We start from the raw sequence: 20,322 nt of genomic DNA on the forward strand, positions 1-20,322 counted from the left end.
CCTTGCATTTGGATTGCCATGAGCAGTGGTTTCAAATGTATTTAATTTAGTTGTGGTGTTTTAAGTGAGGAAAATTTCTACTTATTACCCGTTTTTTACTTAATTTGAAAGTTAGTTTTGATTAGTCTAAAATTTAAGTATTGGATTCTTCAGTTACATTTGACTCTCCGTTTGTGTTTGTATTTTAAGGTTTCTCACCTGCTTGGCCAGTTACAACTTTCAAAATAAAAGGGAAAGAAGCAAAGTGGTCATTGAGTGAAATCCAATCAGTGTCTTCTGAAGCAAGCTACCCTTTCAAGTGGGGGGAAAACTACAGAATAAAGCTTCACAAAAGTGAGGAGCACTTGACAGTATTGTCACATTTCTAAAGATTGTATTGACTCACAATATCAACTTCAGTGTCAATTCCAGACACACTTCCAGAATGTTTTATTTCAAGACTGTCACACACACTAGATGTAGGTGTACACTGTATATCAACACATGCTGTGTAACTATTATCCTATTCTTAATTGTTGAAGTTAAAAGCATCTATCAGGTGCAGTGACAGAGAGAAATAAATGGTTTATCAAAATAAAGAGACTAAAACACAATCTCAAGCATTGCACAAATTATTGTCTGTCTTAATGTTTTTCATGGCTTTTTAGCCATGTATTATTTGACTGTCAAAGTTGTCATTGTTGGTTTGGAAAACACATGATAAAAGTACAAGTTCCCAACTATGATAATTTGATCGATGAAGCATTAACAGACTGTCAAGTAGCAACATCCAGGTAGGTCACGTAACTGTACTTGAAACATAATTGTTTTTGCAAGTAATTGGAAGCAAGTTAGTTACTTCCACACTCATAACATACACACTATCTTTAAAGCATTTTTTCACATTAAAAAGGTGATCATCAAGGCTCATACAATTATAAGAATATTTGGAAAAAAACGCATTTTGGATTTTTATGATTTACCAGATCAAACAATAAAGAATATAAAAAAATGGCTTGGAAAATGATTGTTATCGCTGCGGAATAAAACTAAAATACACGGACGAATATTAATGTTGTTGCACTGTATTCAAGTCTTTAGTGACGTGCATGTGCAAAGAGACATTGTGCATGTGCAATTATTACTTGGTTAATATGAATTTTAAAAATCCGATGCGGGACAACCTGTGCAGGAACATTCTATCTCAAAAAACATCTTGCTATCCGAAAGAATAACTAGCTTCAGTAGCAGTCCCGTGCATGTGCTGAACATGTTTAATCAAACATAAATGAAACGCCTCATAGGGAATGAAGATAGCTTGGCTGTTACATCACTTTCAAGAAAGACAAATTCCAGCTATAGTAGTTTCAGGCTACGCTGCATCTGTCTGTGGCTTGTTTCCAGGAGAAATGTGCAAAAAGCCAACATTAATAATTTTCTGCAACGGTAACTCACCAACTTCATTTATATCTCACTAACTTAGATTGCTTCTGAAGGTCTGCCCAACTAATGTACGAGCTAACGAAATCAAGCACCACTTGACCAACAAGTATATCATTCATCTCCTAACAATATTTTCTCAGCAGCCATTGGGCAAACTTAAGCAAATCTGTCCCGTCTCCTCTCCATAAGCATATAAATGACTTACTTGTCAAAGTGTATCTTTACAGCGTGATCCGTTTGTGCTTCGATCACCCACTGGCAGCTCAGGGAGTCTTTATAGAAGGAGGGCCAACCAGGAGACAGCAGAACACCAGTCGGAGATGTGAGATGGCCACCACAGGGAGCTAGAAGAAAATGAAGACACACACACAAACGCGAAGAAAGAAATTAATCTTTTTCTTCCCCCCACTGTAACTGTTATGGCATGAACACCACTCTCATATTTCATTAAGTTAGCAGATTCATCATCCGCTCAATTTATTTTAGCACTCTAATCCTCTCTCAATTTTGAGATTTCATACATAAACATTTACCTTCACAAATTATTCTGGGCCAATATTGCGCTACAGTAAACAAATTCAACTACTCGTGTTTGAGAAAGCACCAAATAATTATGGTATGATAATTCATAGGGAAAATCAAGCCTATTTATATCTCATATAAAGCCAAAATATATATCCTCGTGTGCCCACAACACACCAGACTGCAGGGGACGACCGTGGCACGTACTGGCACTAGTTTATAGCTCACACTTAAAAGTCCTGAAATCTCAGTAATGACACAATAAAATGGCAGAATAAGCTTCACCCGAGGTTTGAGTCCACATCAATAACAATAAAACACTTGTATTTTGTTTGGTTTTCCCTTTTCAGTCAGTCTCGCAGTCACACTTACATGTAGGTTATCAGACTTACAAAGAAATCTTTGGACATGCTCTTCTTGATCCACAGTTCTTCCCAGCAAATATAACTTGAAGTCTCTAATCTTTCACACCTGTACAACTTTTTCTCGTTTCAAGTAGCTGATACATTCACACTTTTCATGGCTTTTGTAACTCCAGGCTTTTAGTAAGTTTAACAAAAAAAATAAAACATCACTTGACTCTCACTTGTGGTTCCCTACTCCATGCATACTGAAGAAGCAGTGCTGGTAGCCTGGATTCACAAGAAAGTCACTCTCGAAATAAAATACAATTATCTTTTCCTGTTTAACGAAAGGGATTATATTTTAGTGCACTCCATACTTAATAAGTAGACCGCCTTATTCAATTAGATTTTCTCCTGCATTCGATTTATTGACAGCGGGCAACAGTTGATAATGTCATGTTGAAAAAAACAGAAAAGAGACAAACTATAATGCATGTGTCTACTTGAATAGGTTTCAATACTACTTAATTTGATTTAAGATTATTGTCCACTGAGTGAGATGCACACAAACATATTGTATTAAGGGCAATTAGGCTAGAGGCGATAAACACAATGAGAAGATTAATTTATACAATTGCAAGGTGAAAACAAACACACTGCTGCAAATAAAGTTCACGGTCATCTTCCAGTCAGCAAATGGAACGTTTTGAATGACTTTCCAGTGAACATACATGGAATAGTGAATGTTTGCATGTGTGTGTCATTTTTACCTTCACAGCGAGGGACAGCCGCAGACCAAACAACATTTCCATCTTGGATGATGCAAGTGACCTGATCTGAGCCCTGGAAACAACAATATGCCTTATCATGGTTTGTTACACATACATCGATCAGCCATAGCATTGTGACAGATGAAGCTCCTTTTATCTTGGAACTTGTTATAGGGAGGGACATATTGAACAGATATTGACTTTTTTTTTTTTCTCAATCAAAGCTGATATGTTACAAATAGAAAGAAAAGTCAAACACAAATAAGTGCGGGTTATGTTGTGATAGCTAAATGATTGAGCCAGATAAGGTCTAAGTATAGTTAGGTGGCTGCAGTTTGCATCGTACACTTCTATCAGTGGTTCAGAAAAGGAAGAATGTATAAACTGACGACAGGGTCATAACTGGCCAAGGTTCATTGATGCACATGAGGAATGTAGGGCGGTCCATGTCATCCCATCCAATCCGTGAGCTGCTGTAGCTCTAATGATTCTGACAGCAAATGATAGAATTACATGGTGCATCACGGTGTGTTGCGTGTGGGAAGTTACAAAGGGGCCGTCATGGTGGTAGCCCATGCCATATGAGTGGACTGAAAGTCTTTGTTCTCAGGCTCTCGGCCCGGTGTTGAGTTGGAGTGATGGTAAGAGAATGCACTCTTCAGCCTCCAACCGTAGCATGTCCATTTGTTTGGGTAATTGGTTGCAAATAAACATATTGTCATCATTTCTCAATTACTTTCTGGCATGCTCTGCCCAAAAATCCAAAGACACTTGCAGAACATTGTTCTTATCCTTACTACGTGTTCATTCTAGCTCATCAGCAAGTTCCAGGTCTGACTGACAAACAGGTAGAAGGAGGTTCTTCATCTTTTTATGGTGATTGGAATGGAGCGTAATAAGTGTGGCAAAGATTAGAGGTAGCATATATTGTGTGGATCATTGTAAACTCTTTGATTTCCCTTGATTTCTGTCATTTTAGGACTTTGGTGAATCTGTAAGTAGATATGTGGGTGAATTTGTTAGCTGAGTGCATTTCTAGGACCTTAAAGTAAAATATATCAATTCTGTGATTGGTGTGGTCCATCTGGAGGGGCAGCAGTAGATGCTCCTGGAAGGGCGATGGTTGTGTTGCCAGTGTGACGAGAGCTGTCAGAGTTGAGTTTTTCTAATAGCCTAAGATTCTAAGTAGGCTCCTTCATATTGTACAAGAACAAGCAAAGGTATCACTTTTGAAATAATTGAATTCAGTTCATAAAAAACAAACTTTAACACTAAAAACAATTTGACACTTTGTCAGTACCTGTGTCCTGATGAATCCTTGATCGCAGCGAAAAGCCACGGAGCTGCCGAGCTGAAACTGGTCCCCATACCTCTGACCATTGACAGGGACTCCAGGGTCATGACATTCATTCTGACCAAATGCTGTCAAGACAAAACAACATGTTGAAGTGTAACATGTTGTGTGTGTGTATCAAACAACCAAATGGACAGAAAGAAAATGGAATGAAAGGATAATCAGGGACACCTTCCCAACAGACTGTTGTAGATTGTTTCTGAATACATGTGCCACACTTACTAATTTGGATAGTGTCCCTGTTTTGTTTTTTTGTTTTTGTTTTTTATTTCAGTACCAGGGAATTGGATCTACCTGCAAATAAAATGTAAACCTTTTTTCTGTCTCACTGTCAGTGAATGTGACATCTCCACTGATATGGAAAAATTGGGAATGGAATTTATGTGGTTTCAACCCTGTCATGTTTAGCTTATATTATCCCTATTCCAGAGATTAACCTGATCCCACCCAGAGCACACACCCAGTGATTGGACACGTCTCAGGTTTATTAGCTACTGATGGCGAGAAAATGAGAGCAGAGAGAAAAAAAAAAGACTTGGAAAGAATGAGTGTGAGAAGAAAGGTCGCTACACCAATGTGAAGAAAGCAAACATATTGAGATATCTGAACATATTCACACAAGCACATATACATATATATATATATATGTCCACCAACACATGTGTAAATATGTTCCAATCTACATCTAGGGGGAAATAAAAGCCAAGTGCATACAAAGAAAGGATCCTCTACCACACATCTAATATAATAAAGAAAATAGAGAAAAAATACTGAGAAGGATAAAAAAAGGGGAAAGATGAGAAAACAGACTATATACAAATTACATGATTTAACCTGGAGGAGCAAAAAGACAAAAGCTGAGGTGAAAAAGCCAAAAAAATAAAAGAATAAATAAATGATTCAGAGGTCTGGCTGGACTACCTGAACAATATGCCATGGGTGTTTCAGGCAGGAAAAAAAGGCGTGAGACATCATTGTCAATAAATGAAAAAGCAAAACAATAGAGAGAAAGCCTGAGTCAGAGTGAAAGATGGAGATTGAGGTGTTGAATTGTACAGATGAAAAAGCAAGGGAAAAAAAACAACAACTTTTGTCATAAGGTAACAAATACAAAAAAAAAAGCCAATCAGATGAACTTTCACATAAATATGTTGAACAGTAAATGACATCTGTATTAAAGCAAATTACATTTGTAATTAGTTGTTTTGTACTAAAAATGTAATGACATCTTTATCCTCTCATACACGTTGTTCTTGTAGTTTAGGTGACTTAAGATTATGTGAAATGTTCCTGCAGTCTTCAACTATTACAAACAAATTGACACAAAAAACATTATAGGTATTTATTGATGTACCATTCATACTGTAATCATACTGGTGATAAACAAAGGAAAAAATAAACTTGTCTTTTTGTGAACACTAAATTAGCAGATACATCAACTTCTGGAAGGTCTTTGTAAAAATAGGCCTCAAATGCAATTTGAATCCAGTGTCAAACTACACAGTGGTAATAACACTGAAATCTTGGAAGAGGTATCCAAAAAAACTGTTAATCTAATTAATCAGTGCGGATCTCATAATTAAAAGCAAAGCTCTATCAATCAGACTTGAATCAATAATCCTATTGTTTGCACATGTACATCTAACTGGGTTCATTAGGGGGAGTCACTATTCAGAAATACAAGAAGATCATTTAGCCTAATAAATGATCACAAAAGCACGACATCGTCAAAGAATTTGTGATAATGACAACCTCGGATGCAAAAAAAGACTTCAGACAAGGTGAAATGTCCCTTTATCTTCACCATGGTGAATCATTATGGAATCCAACGAGATCTTGCAAACAGGATTAAAACACTCTCTGTCTGACCCGCTGCATGTGTTATTGCCATTGGGCACATTTCACAACCGTTCAAATTACATACAGGCACTCGGCACGGATCCCCACCATCCCCACTATTATTCGCTCTTTTTATTGAACCAGTGGCAGCTTCCATCAGAAAATGTAACACCATCACCGGAATTCAGAGTCTTACCATCACACGATAAGACTATATGCAGACAATGTTTTACTCTACATTACAAACCACTCAAACTCACTCACAGTAGTCCATATTTTGTTACCAGCTACAACAGTGTGTCTGGCTACTCCATCATTTGGGCTAAAATCCAAGATCATGCCTATAGTGAAATGGCACACTGAAGTTGGAAACTTAAAATTTAAACAAACAGGTAAACCCATTAATGTATTGGAATTTGTATTTCCCCAAATTTGAATGGACTGTTACCAAACTTAACCATACACCCCCTATTAGAAGGGATCAAAGATAACTTCAATAGTTAATCCGCATCTTCCCAACAACTGCAAGACTAAGTGTTTCTTCATCAGTACATCTGCCTGATCATTCGAAGCCTTTTGTATTACTATGATTGATCACTGCCAAAATATACTCAATTTAACAGTATCGTCAAATGACAACTCCGAATACTGTGAAGAAACCCGGTCATCACTGACACAATACCTAAAACAGTAAACTTTCTTGACATCCACATACCTCCTCCAAGTCATCAAACCATACTGCATGTAATTTGCATCTTTGGTTCCTTTGTGTCCCTATCGTCACTGTATACTATGTAAATAAATAAATAACACGTGATAATCAGCGGTTCTCCGAGAACTCTGAGATGGAAATGTGAAACTGAGGTGTCATGAAGACAGAAAACAAAACAAAAACCGAATTGTAAAGAATCCATTTCCTGCTGAATATTCTCAGCTTCATTAGACTCTGTGCCCCTTTTTAGTTGTCAATGCACTGCATTTAGCTTTGAGCTGCAGAGTCTTGTTGTGACAAAATCCATTCATAATTGAGTTTCTCACATCATTCACAGAAACAAAAAATATACCCACAGTAGCACTTATTGATATACATTAATACTATTCATAGAGCATTAAAATGTTTATAACAAAAATTATGGAAACAGCACAAAGACGCTGGGATTTTCTTAACATCAAAGTTCTTAGGGTTAGCACAATGTGAACACTGCATTTTTTTTTTTTAAAGAGATGTACCAAATTTTAATTCTTCAAAAAAGTATGAACTCATGATTAAATCTTTTTTTCAAATGGTGATTGTAATCTTTTTTATTGTTTTAGATTACAGTTTTAAAAGGTAATGTTTATGTTGGAGATTGGATTTTTCTTTTCTTTTTATAAACATGCTGTGCTGACAAATAGGTCAAATAAATGAATATATTTAGTGTTTTCATTTGTCAAATGTCACCCCTTAAGAAGAGCTGAAGACAAGGTCATTTGGGAGGCAGTGTGTGAAATGGTGTAAAAGAGCATGGTAATCACAGTGAATGAATCAGACTCAGTCATGTAGAACTAGTTCAGCTCTGAGCGGTTAAATATACCGTCTGTAAAAGTCATGTTTAAAGAGTGTAATGAGACAGGTTAAACTAGGTAAAGCTTGAGTAAGACATGTGAGAATGTGATTAGTGGATTGGAACTAGTGAAATACTGGACCGCTAATATCAATTGTTGATTGATGACCTCGGGTTGATACTCGAGTATTACTTCAAATTGTATTTGAGGGGCTCCCTATCAGTTGGAGTCTGCTGATCAACCTGGTATGTTGGAAGCAGGTCTGCAAGATGGAGCAAAGATGAAACTGTATGTTGAGAATGTATTGGATCACAAATAACTGACGTTTGTTTTCATATATGAGAGCAATGCCATTTTTAGCAAGAAGCCCTCGTGTTTACAGCCGTCATTGTTGGACTGTTCAACAATTTTCTGCAATCAAAACTCCACCGTGGATGCAATGAAAGTATCTCAAATGTAATGTCACAGTCACACTGACATCTGACTTGATAACTGCAGGATAAAACAAATTACACTATTACACAACAGAATGGTTACAAATATTAATGGAAAATATCAGTTTTGGGGATGTAAGTGAATCTAGAATAACAAAAACATCTGAGCGTTAGGAACAGATTGATCACTCCATCTCTTTTCTTCTCGTCACGATGTAATATCACCAAGTGTAGGACAGTGTGCCAGCCTAAAGCATTGTGAAAATAATGCTAAAAGATATTGTTGTACTGCATTTTTAGCTAAGCAACATTAACGACTGATGAATTAACTGACAGGCAGACGAGAGAATGTAGAGACACATACTGGTATAGCTGATATTGAAGCCTTTCCCAGTATTTGAATGATCAGACTGAAACTCCAGTCTCATGATGTGTCCGTTGGAAGCAATCTGTGCTGGCACGTCTTTTCCAGAGAAAGTCCCAAATGTTGTTGGTTCAGACAGACCTGAAAGAAGAGAACATTTAAGCCATATTTCACAGTCAATCTTCACAATGCAATTTCAATAATGTAACAATACTTATGCAGCTGTGAACGGCTTATGAAAATAATAAGAAAAAAAACCCACCAGAGAAGTTCACTTTTTAGAATAAAAGTTGGGAAAAACCTTGAGTGCCATAATTTCTTTACAACTATTTATGAGGCAAATCACAATTTGTTTATCAAGCTTCACTTTAAGGGAGCTGCTGGGTAGCAGAGTGGCTGAGACACTACGTGGACACGTTCTCCCTCGAGACACAGTTTCAATGCCTCAACTTCTGAGGATTTCTCCATGGATACATTGAAGGACAATTTGCCTATTGAAGAGTGTTGCTTTTGAAACATGGTCAATGCTCAGTAATTAAGTTATTATGTGTAGTGACTGCATAATTATATTTTGGAGGTTTTCATCTGACATTTAAACTTTTGTTGCGACGACTATATAATCTCAAAAACCAGAAATAACCAATAATAACAGAAAAATGGCAAGCTGAACCAAACAATTTTCTAAACTGTATACTTTAAGCTCAGTGTTTTAACAAACTCTGGTCAGTTAATGTAGGGTTATTTCAGAAACCATTTCATTAATGTAAGTTATTCAGATAATTTTTTCTGATATAGATATATCTCACTGCGTTTTTTTAATTCTAAGGATGAGACATACAGTCTGTGACATCTGTACAGAGCTGCATTGGACGTCCTTCAGCTCTTTTTAGCAGCTTCAAAATTATTCAGCAATGATTCAGCAAATGACCTGCTGGATTCTGATATTAAAGAAAACCAGACAAATATTAGAGCCTCACGCCTGCCAAAGATTCATCGTAGATATTCTTTTTTTTTACAGATGCTACATTTTAGTGAATCCTAAAGACACTCATATCGGGTGACCATGATCTTCAGGTCAGCGATGTTACTTCACCTGTACGTGTCTTGAATCATCCATTCCTGGACAATTCTGCCACCACAGGGGGGAGCATTATCTTGGTCGAAGTACCCATCATCCCCTCGGGGGTACATGATTGCAATGGACAGCCGAACCTTGTTGCTACGTTAAGGTATGCTCTGGTATCGCTCTCCAGCCATTAAAGGACCTACTGTATACCAACTGAATGGCAATGAAACCCCCCCACTGGCCTGTGCAGCTGTAACCGTGCATCACCTCAGTTCATCCACAGACATTTGTGTCACAGCATCGGATCATTTACCGCAACGAATTGTTATATACTTTCGTTTGGCAGAATACACTCAGCTCTTGAGGGTGCTCCCCAGTGATCCAACCAGCAGCAAGATTCAGTTGGGAGCACAATAAAATCCTGAAGGGCTACACAGAGCAAAACCCAGCAGGCCCATATCAGTGAGCTATGGAGTGTACACAATGTACAAGGAAAGAGATGTTATCCCCAAGTATGGTAATAGGATGCCAGAGCATGAAGAAGCTGAAGTAGTTGATGGGGAAACCAGACAATACAGACAGTACCAGCAGTTCATAGCAGGAATTAACACATGAAGCACTGAAAACAGTGACATCCAGCGATATGAGGTGAGAAGACTTATGTTTATTGAATGCAACTACAAATGTGTTGTCTTTTCAAGATCTACTGTTGGTTCACACAGTTTGAAGTCCATGCCACAACAAACACTATGCATTTTGCAGTCAAATGCCTACTAAGGTGTCTGCCCAACTGTCTTTACCTTTAATACTCTGATTGATCAGAGACCACCTGCAGTATAACAAGGGAGCAAGAACAAAACTGCAGTGGCGATAGTTAATTATGTTCTCTGCCATCCAACATCTCCCCGTTCCTCCAGTAAGAGCCATCTCCCACATCGCAAGAGGTTTGATGTATTGTGTTCTCTGGCCTCATTTAGCCACTGCTTACATACCAAAGACGGCTGCAAAGATATGTATACCACTGTCCACTAGCAGCCGAAGTTCCTTCATAAAAATGACAGAAAAAATAACTATGTAAGTACTGAAATGATGTGGCTTCTAGATTGAGAAAAATTAGTAGTTTTATTAGAGTGATTCTCACACTCACGCCTTTATATCAAATCACTAATGATGCTGGAAAGTAAATGTTGTTTGTTCCCTTATATAAACTTCAACTTTTCCATCAGACCTCTCTCTGTTTTGAAATTTAAAGGCGAACTCTCATCTTAACCATTTAGATCTGTGATCCCACTTATTGAGCCCCAGGCACAGGCTCAACTTCAGAGATCAAAAAAGCAAGTTTTTCTGGATGATGCAAGCAGTTAGTCCTGGACAGTTGTGGAGCTCGCCAATGCAATATCAAGGACAATATCGGAATGTATCAGATGGCAGACTCTAGAATGTCTGGCTCACCCAGAGATTTGGTGGTTTTCGAAAATAATCTTCAGCAAACATCTCACCAGTGATAATGTTAACTCGTTTTCAGAAAGCATTTGTACAAAATCGCTTCAGTGAACACGACTGTGCTGCCAGGGGTGCCATGCTCCAAGACCACAGTGGAGATACCGCCAGCAGCATCAGGCTGCTGCACTCTCCCTACCTCCACACTCCACCACCATCAACCAGCGGAATAAGAAGAAAATACCTGCCAGACTCTTGGGTTGAAAAAGTGCATCTATAAATATATCATCAAAAACATAATCCACTGTGCAGCTGACTAAGCACACCCCTTTGTCAAACCACTTTTCAGAAACTTCACATTTTTTGATTGACAGCAAGAATATGTAATATTAATTTTCAGAGACTTGCATTACCCATAAATAGGTACATACAGCAGTGTAGTTAAGGGATTATCAGTCTCAGTGTGTACATTTTCAGTTGACTGTGCTTCATAAAGACAGAATTATGTGGAACTTTCGGTATGAATTTTGTACACTGTTTGATAAATGAAGCTTATGGTTCACTGATTCCATTTTAGAGTGCGAGTAGTAAAAATTTACTGTGGCGTTGGGAATGAAATTCCTTCTCTGACATCTATTATTCTGCTTTTCCCCTACACATATTCTTAAAACTATTTAATTCCAGTTTAGTAAATCATTTGCATATAAAGCTAAAAAGATATGATTTGGAGAGGTCATTGTGTTTTTTCAGTTATTTTGCAGTGAAGATATATAGATTTTCCATTGTTATATCCTTTCAGTTGCTGTCAAGTCGTAAATCAAATGCACTAGAATGTGTTTGCGTTTATGCTATTGCTTACGCTTTACACAGTTTTGAGTTTAAGCAGCTATTTGATTCTCGACACAACTTTACATTCAGAAACAATACGAGTTGACAATCCAACAAGAAGCGGCAAAGAGGAAAAAACAACACTTCAGTGATGAAATACACTGTATCTGAAATTAGCTCCCACAGAAAGTTTTCTTTTTATTCCCTCCTTGACTTGGAGCTTTGTATCCCATGCACTTAGACTCAATTATGTTACACAGTGACTGAGCTGCAAAGTGTCAGTCTCTTTGTTCTCCAGCAACCCAAAAAGCTCTTTCACTTACTCATTATTGTACTGATAGGCAAGAGACCAGGAGTGGAAAGAGAACCGAGGCGACAATAGCTGAAAGAGTGACAAGATCTTACGTTGACTTCTTATCTAAAAGGAGAAATTTAGTGAAAAGCCTTTTGTAACAATCTGTCACATTTTTTTCTCTTTTTTTGTATCAGATGACAACAATGGTTGTCTGATTATATTAACCCTTTTTATATTGTTCAGAGCACACCTTGGAATTTAGATTTTATTTTTTTTAAGGCAGGATTGTATGTAGCTCATACCTGGGTAAAGATATTTGAGGATTATTTCTATGGTTTCTTGATTCTCTTTTTCTCCATTTTCTTCAATGTTTTATTATTCAGGATTACAAAAGAAGACAAAGTCATATGTGTCGAGGTCATGTAAAACCCTCCGCGAATGGAAATGAGATTATTTCTTTCAAAAGAGGAGCAGAGAGTGAGTCCACGTATTGGTACGTAGCATATGAAACATATTTTGATAGGTGGATGGCTAATCACAAAGAAATGGAATCATTACCTGATGCAAAAATAATAAATTGCTGTCTCTGTTAATCATCAACTCATTCAAACTGTAATTGTCCAGCAATTTCCTCCCCCGATCCCCCCAAAAAAACAACCTCTTTCCAGGAGGACAGGTCCAGAGCCAGTCAGATAATTCAGTCAGTTCATGACCAGAAAATCAAACCAACGTTTTATGGTTTTACGTGGTCCAGTTCAAATCAATGGCATTTGTTACCATTGTGAACGGCAATCTATTTACCCTGTGCTTTACAGGAAGGCGAGAAGAGTGTGGCTGTTAAAAAGATAAGTAACATTATGACTATTTACATCCAGTTCACCAGTCACCAATAAGTGACTGATTCCAAATCTGCAATACTCTTCAGCTACGACTTGTGCAGATTTAACTCACAAGGTGTGAAAATACATGCCTCTGGAAATCATTTGACTTTTTCATCTGTATACACAGGCTGATTCCTCTATCACCGTTTAACTACATCAACATCATTGGGTTGTTAATTTTATTTTCAAATTGATGAAAAATAAAAATGCTGGTATGACGTGTACACAAACAGAAAAGTGTTTTAATTACCTTCATCTTTAACCACCAACCAGTCAAACTGTGGCTCCAGGTCAAAGTCAGAAAAGAGCAGATGAATTCGGCTTCCCGGTTCTGAGATAATCAGCCAGACACAATTCAGGTTGTTACCATACTCCTCCGGGTAGTTCGGCGATAATACAGTCCCAGATGGAGCAGTGAAGTTGAAGAAACAGGAGACTAGATAGGAAATGAAACAGAATGAAAGACATTGCAGAAAGGTATTAATTTGATGAGTAGCTAAGCAGGTTCATACCTATTCAAAGACAACAAGAAAGAAAAAAATAAATAAATCTCTTGCATGAAAAATGTGTGCACTCACAGATGCAACTGGGTTTATTGCCAGACCACTGGTTGTTGTGCTGGCATGTGATTGTTCTTTCTCCCACAAGTTCAAAGGCCGACTGGCAGAAGAAGGTCAACACATCACCATGCTGAAAGCGATCACCGCTACGACGACCAAATCCCGGCACGCCAGGATCACCGCAGCCTCCTCGTTCGATCTCTGCAACAAACACACGCACACAGAATAATGTTTCCATTGCTGATAATGAATGCCAGTGTGGCAACATGTTGACATTCACGTATCAGTTTGTGTGCCTAAGTTGGGGTTAACAAGCATACACTGATACACTTTTAGATAGCTATAGTCTCATGTTTACATGTTTTATTGAAACCCACAAGTGCAAGAGGGCAAAATGACATACCGTGCTCCAAGCTACTTCCAAAAGGCAGCAAGAGGTTTGGCAAATTTTAAAACTGAGCCTGGTACATTTCCAAAATTTGCTGTGTGGAGAAGTTAAACAATCTGTGTGATGCTCCTTGTATTGTTTCCTTCATCACAGCAAACTACCATCAAGTTAATTGCAGTGCAATTCAGCTTTAATTGTGAAAGGCAAAACAATAAGTGAAGGCACTTAAGTAGATGCAAACACACACACACACGCACGCACGCACACACACACACACACACGCACGCACGCACGCACGCACACACACACACACACACACACACAGATTCATGCATTCTGCTGTTAAATAACCAGCAGGAGGTGATAATCAAATAAAGCGTGACTGATATAGGTGACAAGTATGACTTCCAGCACTCATACACATTTTCAGACACATGAAGTGTTTTGTTTCTTTCCTTTGTTTGGTAGATTAGCTTCTTTCATTTGTGTCTATTAGCCCTCCTTTCCAACACCCCGTGTCACTCGCCTCGACAGTGCTCCTGTTTTCCGCTCCCGCTCTCAGTGCAACTGTGCCTTATTGGCATGAGTGTCACATTTGCTGTGGTGCTGACCTGGCTTGCAATACCACTCTATTAATTTGTGACTCATTTTTAATACTTCCTGCTCCTAATGGCTCGTAGTGTTTTGCTTTTTTTAATCCAATGTTCTTCCCTCGCTCTCCTATTGTCCAATCTGACATTCCACCAGACGTCTATCATCTCCGAACACATGCTCCACGGTGCCCCTGGATCCGCTTTGGGCAAACACATCTCAAGGTGAGTTGTTCGTGTGTGTGTGTGTGTGTGTGTGTGTGTGTGTGTGTGTGTGTGTGTGTGTGTGTGTGTGTGTGTGTGTGTGTGTGTGTGTGTGTGTGTGTGTGTGTGTGTGTGTGTGTGTGTGTGTGTGTGTGTGTGTGTGTGTGTGCTACACTCTTCCTATCTGTTGGGATGTGAGTACGCCCACAAGAGCAGAATGCTCAAAGAAGAAGCAGCAGCAGGGATGTGTGTGCGGCCCACAGCTTTCTGTCACGCAGTTGACAAGTGTCAGGATGGATATCAGCGATCTTGAGCCGCTGGTAAGTCTGTCATTACGGTGGTAACTGCCTGTCTCACTTGTTCCGTTGTCTTTTTTTTTTAAGTTCTTTTTTTTTTTTTCCTGCTCAGTCAGTCCCCCCGCCATTTCAATTCTTTTCAAGTTTAATGAGTTTTACTGAAGCGTCGTGCAGAGATTTACAGCTCAATATAACATTTTATGCCTCGATTTCCTTTTTTCCTTTCCAACAGTCACACACAAAACAAGTAATCTACATAATTGAGAAAAGGAAATAAAACAAGAAAATATATCCATGAAAGATAAATGCATTCAGACCTGATGAAGTAAGAGCAAATAAATAAGAAAACAAACATCAATATTTCATAGATATTTCTTAAAAGTTTTATGAGGGTATCAATAGATTTGAGTTGCATTTTATTCAGTGCCAGTATATTATGGAAATCCAATTCCAGAGAAAACCGCTTGATGTAGGAAATCACCTACATTAAACAATTTAGAGACTTCAGTTTGTCTCATGAATCGCTGATAATTTGTGAAGAAAACGTATTGTTTGTTAAACTCTGTGCGTGAACTGCTGAGCAGAAATTAAAGTGTTGTTAACAGTGTAACTTTCCAGAGTAGTCCGGTATCCATTGTTACACCTGGAGTTTGATGTCTGCAACTACTAAACTAAAAATAAATCTCTTTGACAAACCTATAGAAAGGCAACAGAGATGGTGAAAAGATGTATCATGCTCTTGCGGACATTAATCCTATAAACCAAACATCTGATGTGAATTTATAGTTCTTTGATGAGATTAAAACCCTTAACACATCATGTACACCCTCCATCTTTAGAGAGACGTTTGCCATCAGCCTGGAAACCTGGGAGCTGTGTTTCACTGCACACTTATATTAACATAATGCCTGGTGTGTGCTGATGATCTCATCTCTCTCTCTCTTTCAAGAATGCACACAGAAAAAAAAACAAAAACACTGAGCTGCAGCAATTGACAAGTGCGAGGCGGTGTTATGCGAAGACAAATCGGGCACATATTTATGCACACATGTTGAGTGTTCCTTCAGGGCTGAGAACTCGAGAGCGAGGGGGGAGAACCGATCCGAGTGCATAACTCGGTGACATTATAGCATTTGACAGCATCACATATATTCACACAAGGACACATTGCAAACATACCACAGGCAGTTTAGCTGTCCTGAAGGCAAGAAACTACAATATCTTCTGGAGGTCATGAAGTGCTATTTGTTTCTTTCTTTCTTTCTTTCTTTCTTTCTTTCTTTCTTTCTTTCTTTCTTTCTTTCTTTCTTTCTTTCTTTCTTTCTTTCTTTCTTTCTTTCTTTCTGGTCTTTCTCAGTTTCAGTTTGTCTCATACATCATTGCCCCTGAAATGTATAATCTCAGGTTGGACACTTTAGCAGTTACAGCCACTGGAGCCAAGTGGTAGTGACAGCCAAAAATGTCTTGTTGTCAAAATAATCGTAAAGATACAAACTAAAAATTGTTACATCAACATGAGTGCTACCTTCATGCTCATGTTAAGTGAAACGAACCCTGCAACATAGTGCGAAATGTCTCCCATCAAGGTCACACACCTTGAGTTTCTGTAACTCCTCTCTTGGACAGTGACTGACCCCAGACATTCAGCAAAACCATCGTATCAAACACGGCTGAGCAGAAACCAGTGCCTGACCTTCACTCAATGTCCCTCCTCTGCCTCTCTCGGTGTCTCTAAAAGTGTTTATTTCTTCTCACTCAATTGTTTTTCATTCCGTCTCTCTCCGTCCCGTCGTGTCAATATTTGTGGTGTCCATTTTAGTCTGCCACTATATTTATCAAATTACCTTGCTCTCTCACTGACTGTCTCAGTCTGTGTCTCAAGTGAATATAATTTAGTTCAGTTTCATTTAGTCACAGACTTGCATTGACATGTTTGAATACAAAAGTAAACAATAATATAATTGGTATAGATGGCTCGGTATAGAGGACCTTTATTTGTCCTGAGGTGTGAATCTGTGTGTGTGTGTGTGGACTTAAAAGATCCAATGACCAGTCTGAGGTTCCTCCTTGCTGGGAGAGAACTCCAGATATTCAGAAAAAATTAGAACAGTATAAGAAGATGGATAGTCAGGGTTATACTAATTAACCCAAATGTAGAGGAAGTCATGATTCTTGTTGTAAACAAAGATCCAAATTTATGAAGCTAAGGATACATCTGTATTCACTTTATTGGGGGCAACACATTCTAACTGGTGTCACATTTTGGAGTACTGAGAATAACACTGCTATTTTTAGCAGGAATGGACTCGTAACTGATTAGTGTTATACAATCAATAACAATGCTACAACCACTGAAATTTGGACGGTGTGACGATGTATTTGCAGCCCCTAAACGAACACTATAATTTATCATTACAAGATTGTGTTGATTCCGTCTATGCATCGGTACAATGATACATTATTGGATGGTTCTTGTTTTGTTGCTGCTTCTCGTCATCTTCATTTGTTCATAAATCTGATTCATGACATGTTGTGCATGACTACTGACCATTGAATTGCCCTTACGGGAACATTTGCAGGTGAAAATACAAAATTTTACTTATTACAGAACTCAAACAGACCAAAATAACAAGTGTACACCAGCATTTGATTTCCAACTAACTTATGTAACTTCAGTTGCCCTTGAGTGAATCAATCAATAAACAGATCCACGCAATACTGTGACAGCCATACAATGTTATAAAAAGCACATTAAAAACCGAATATCCTCACAAAAAATCCTAAATAAGACAGATAATTAAAAGTAAAGCAAAAGTAACTTTTTTGAACAGCAAAGTTTTTGTTTTAATTTCACTACAGAGAGAGAGAGAGAGAGAGAGAGATCAATGAAATAAATGCTGGTGTTGTTACAATTGCAATCATATCAAAATGAGACCATACCTTCATATACTGCCTTGAATCCTGCGGAGCCGATCGTATCATCTGACTGCAGGTGAAGCCACATCTGATTAGACAAACTGACGATGAGGTCCGGGACGCTGGAGCCAGTGAGACTGCACACACAAACATGGCAGCAAATGAACGGTATTTGTAGCCATTATTTGTGTTTTATTCTCGAAATTGAAAATAGACTTATGCTGTATGACTACTATAGTATTCATAGTCACACAGCAGTGCAGTCATAAATATAATCTAATTCTACCTATTCATTGGTGTCCTGATGATAAATGCATCCATCATACACTTTTAACCTAATCTGGAGAACAAATACCCAAAGAATTCAATGACAAAAAGCAGATGGCATGGATACAATTCCAGACATGGAATATCTATCCACAATAGTGTTTGTCTTTCTATCTCCAGCTGTTGCTGTGATTGCCACCATTAGTGTGCTGTATACTGTTGCATGTCAATAGCTCTATATCTTCCTGACTACAACATATCAAGTGATTCTTACACATAGAGGACCCTGCGAGTGTCTCCAATCTTCCCGCCGTCTCCCACAGTTAGCGTGTCATATCCTCTTTCCAGATCAAACTCTTCAAATGACAGCTTTATTACCTGAAAAAAAAAACAATACCACCAAAAGACACGAAGAAATGGTTATATAATATAGCATATGGAAAGATGAGAATCTTGTTAAAAGCAACAAGAAAGACAAAGCCACTGAGAGATTTATTAGGTTTTTCACAAAGATGATCTCGTTCTTTACAACAAAGCAATATGCTGCTTTGGGAATTGGTGAGCATACTGTTAAATTTAGTGATCCGATTCTCAAACTACTTCTTCTGAAGCATTTATGCTGCTCAATCATATTAGGAGCTACATGTTAAAAACAATGAATTAATATGATTTGTTTTTATTAGCACTGACTAAACCAAAACCGCGTTTGAGTAGATGAGCAGACGCTCATGAAGTTATAATGTCACATCCTCGTGACATTATAACTTCATGAGTCATGACACCACCAAATCATTTTACAACAGAAAATATGAAGTCGACCTCTATTACACTCATCGCAAGACAAAAAAAAAAAAAAACTTTTCCATTTCCTTACAACACAGATTTTACATTGTGTTGGTAACGCAGGTGGAATCATTAATCTATCTCTAAACTTGGTTGACATCTGTTCACGCTAGAAAATAGAAAATGTTGGAAAAGTTTGAAAGTGATGAAGCAGATTGCCCCATCAATCCCAAGGACTTTGGAGGAAAACCTCGGCATGCCACAATATGAAATGAATCATAAATCAACTGAGAAATCATGAAATATTGTTTATTCAGTGTGAAAAAAAAAAATAAAAATAGCTGAAATATCCAAGAAGGGTGATGAATTGGGCTGGACCCTTATCCTCTGTCTGTTTGAGAAGAGTAAAGTAATATGTTTGAAAAAAAGCCCCAACCCCAATAGTGCCAGTCTGTGAGACTGAATACTGGCGTTGTTGGTGTACCATCATCTATCATTTAATTAAAGCTGCAATGCCAAAGGTCTGCTAATTAATATGGGGGTGACATTTTGTCATTTTCCAAACAGGCCGTCTTTGATAGATGAGCGCAGAGCAAAAACAACGTTCTGAACTTCTGCGTACTTGTTTTTATTTGGCAGTAACCTTCCCCTAATACAATGTCACTCAAGTTGCTTTGGAGTGCTACACACTTAGCACCCTGCAAAGACACCCTTCTGCTGTTGAGCCGTAAGAAATTAAGTGTTAAACGAATTATTCACAAGCACCTTTTGTGGCTGTAGTGGCACGCATACAGGACCTGATCATCAATCTACTGTGCACTCGAGAACGCAGTAATACTGCTCTTCTATTATTTGCTGCTTGTCCATTATTTATTAGCTGTAGATCATATCACTGACAGCGTGGATGATGGTACATTTCTGCTGTGTTCAGTAGTTCTCAATGAGAAAAAAAAAAAAAAAAAAACGGTTCTCAATCGCTGAGCCTCTGCAGTAGAAAAGAGGGACTAAAATGAACCATGGGCATGTGACATTGCAGGTGAGAATCCATCACATGGCACTACAGCAAAGTAAAACCTTACTGCAGGAGATAAGGAAAACCATTTTAATATACAAGAATCAGCCAAGCACTGCTAAGACCTTGGCTGCACTTTGTCAAAATGAAAATGGCCAACAAATGTTCAGATAATGTTTAAGGATAGGGAAACGTCTGGAGA

The 20,322-nt window shown here is 38.2% G+C and overlaps 1 protein-coding gene across 1 annotated transcript in view; it reads right to left on the minus strand.

Moving 5' to 3' along the window:
* The window catches only part of LOC308106645 (CUB and sushi domain-containing protein 1-like), a gene marked incomplete at both ends in the record, with an annotated part of 411,609 nt that overhangs the window by 126,626 nt on the left and 264,661 nt on the right, over positions 1–20,322 (minus strand). Inside the window, 8 exons of the mRNA XM_080458503.1 lie at positions 1,628–1,766; positions 3,059–3,131; positions 4,359–4,480; positions 8,595–8,735; positions 13,355–13,540; positions 13,683–13,865; positions 18,083–18,195; positions 18,600–18,703. Coding sequence (XP_080314629.1) covers positions 1,628–1,766; positions 3,059–3,131; positions 4,359–4,480; positions 8,595–8,735; positions 13,355–13,540; positions 13,683–13,865; positions 18,083–18,195; positions 18,600–18,703 — 1,061 coding nt within the window. The remainder of the gene's footprint in view (positions 1–1,627; positions 1,767–3,058; positions 3,132–4,358; positions 4,481–8,594; positions 8,736–13,354; positions 13,541–13,682; positions 13,866–18,082; positions 18,196–18,599; positions 18,704–20,322) is intronic.

This window comes from Lipophrys pholis (genome assembly GCF_963383615.2).
Source record: "Lipophrys pholis genome assembly, chromosome: 2".
Classification (NCBI taxonomy): domain Eukaryota; kingdom Metazoa; phylum Chordata; class Actinopteri; order Blenniiformes; family Blenniidae; genus Lipophrys; species Lipophrys pholis.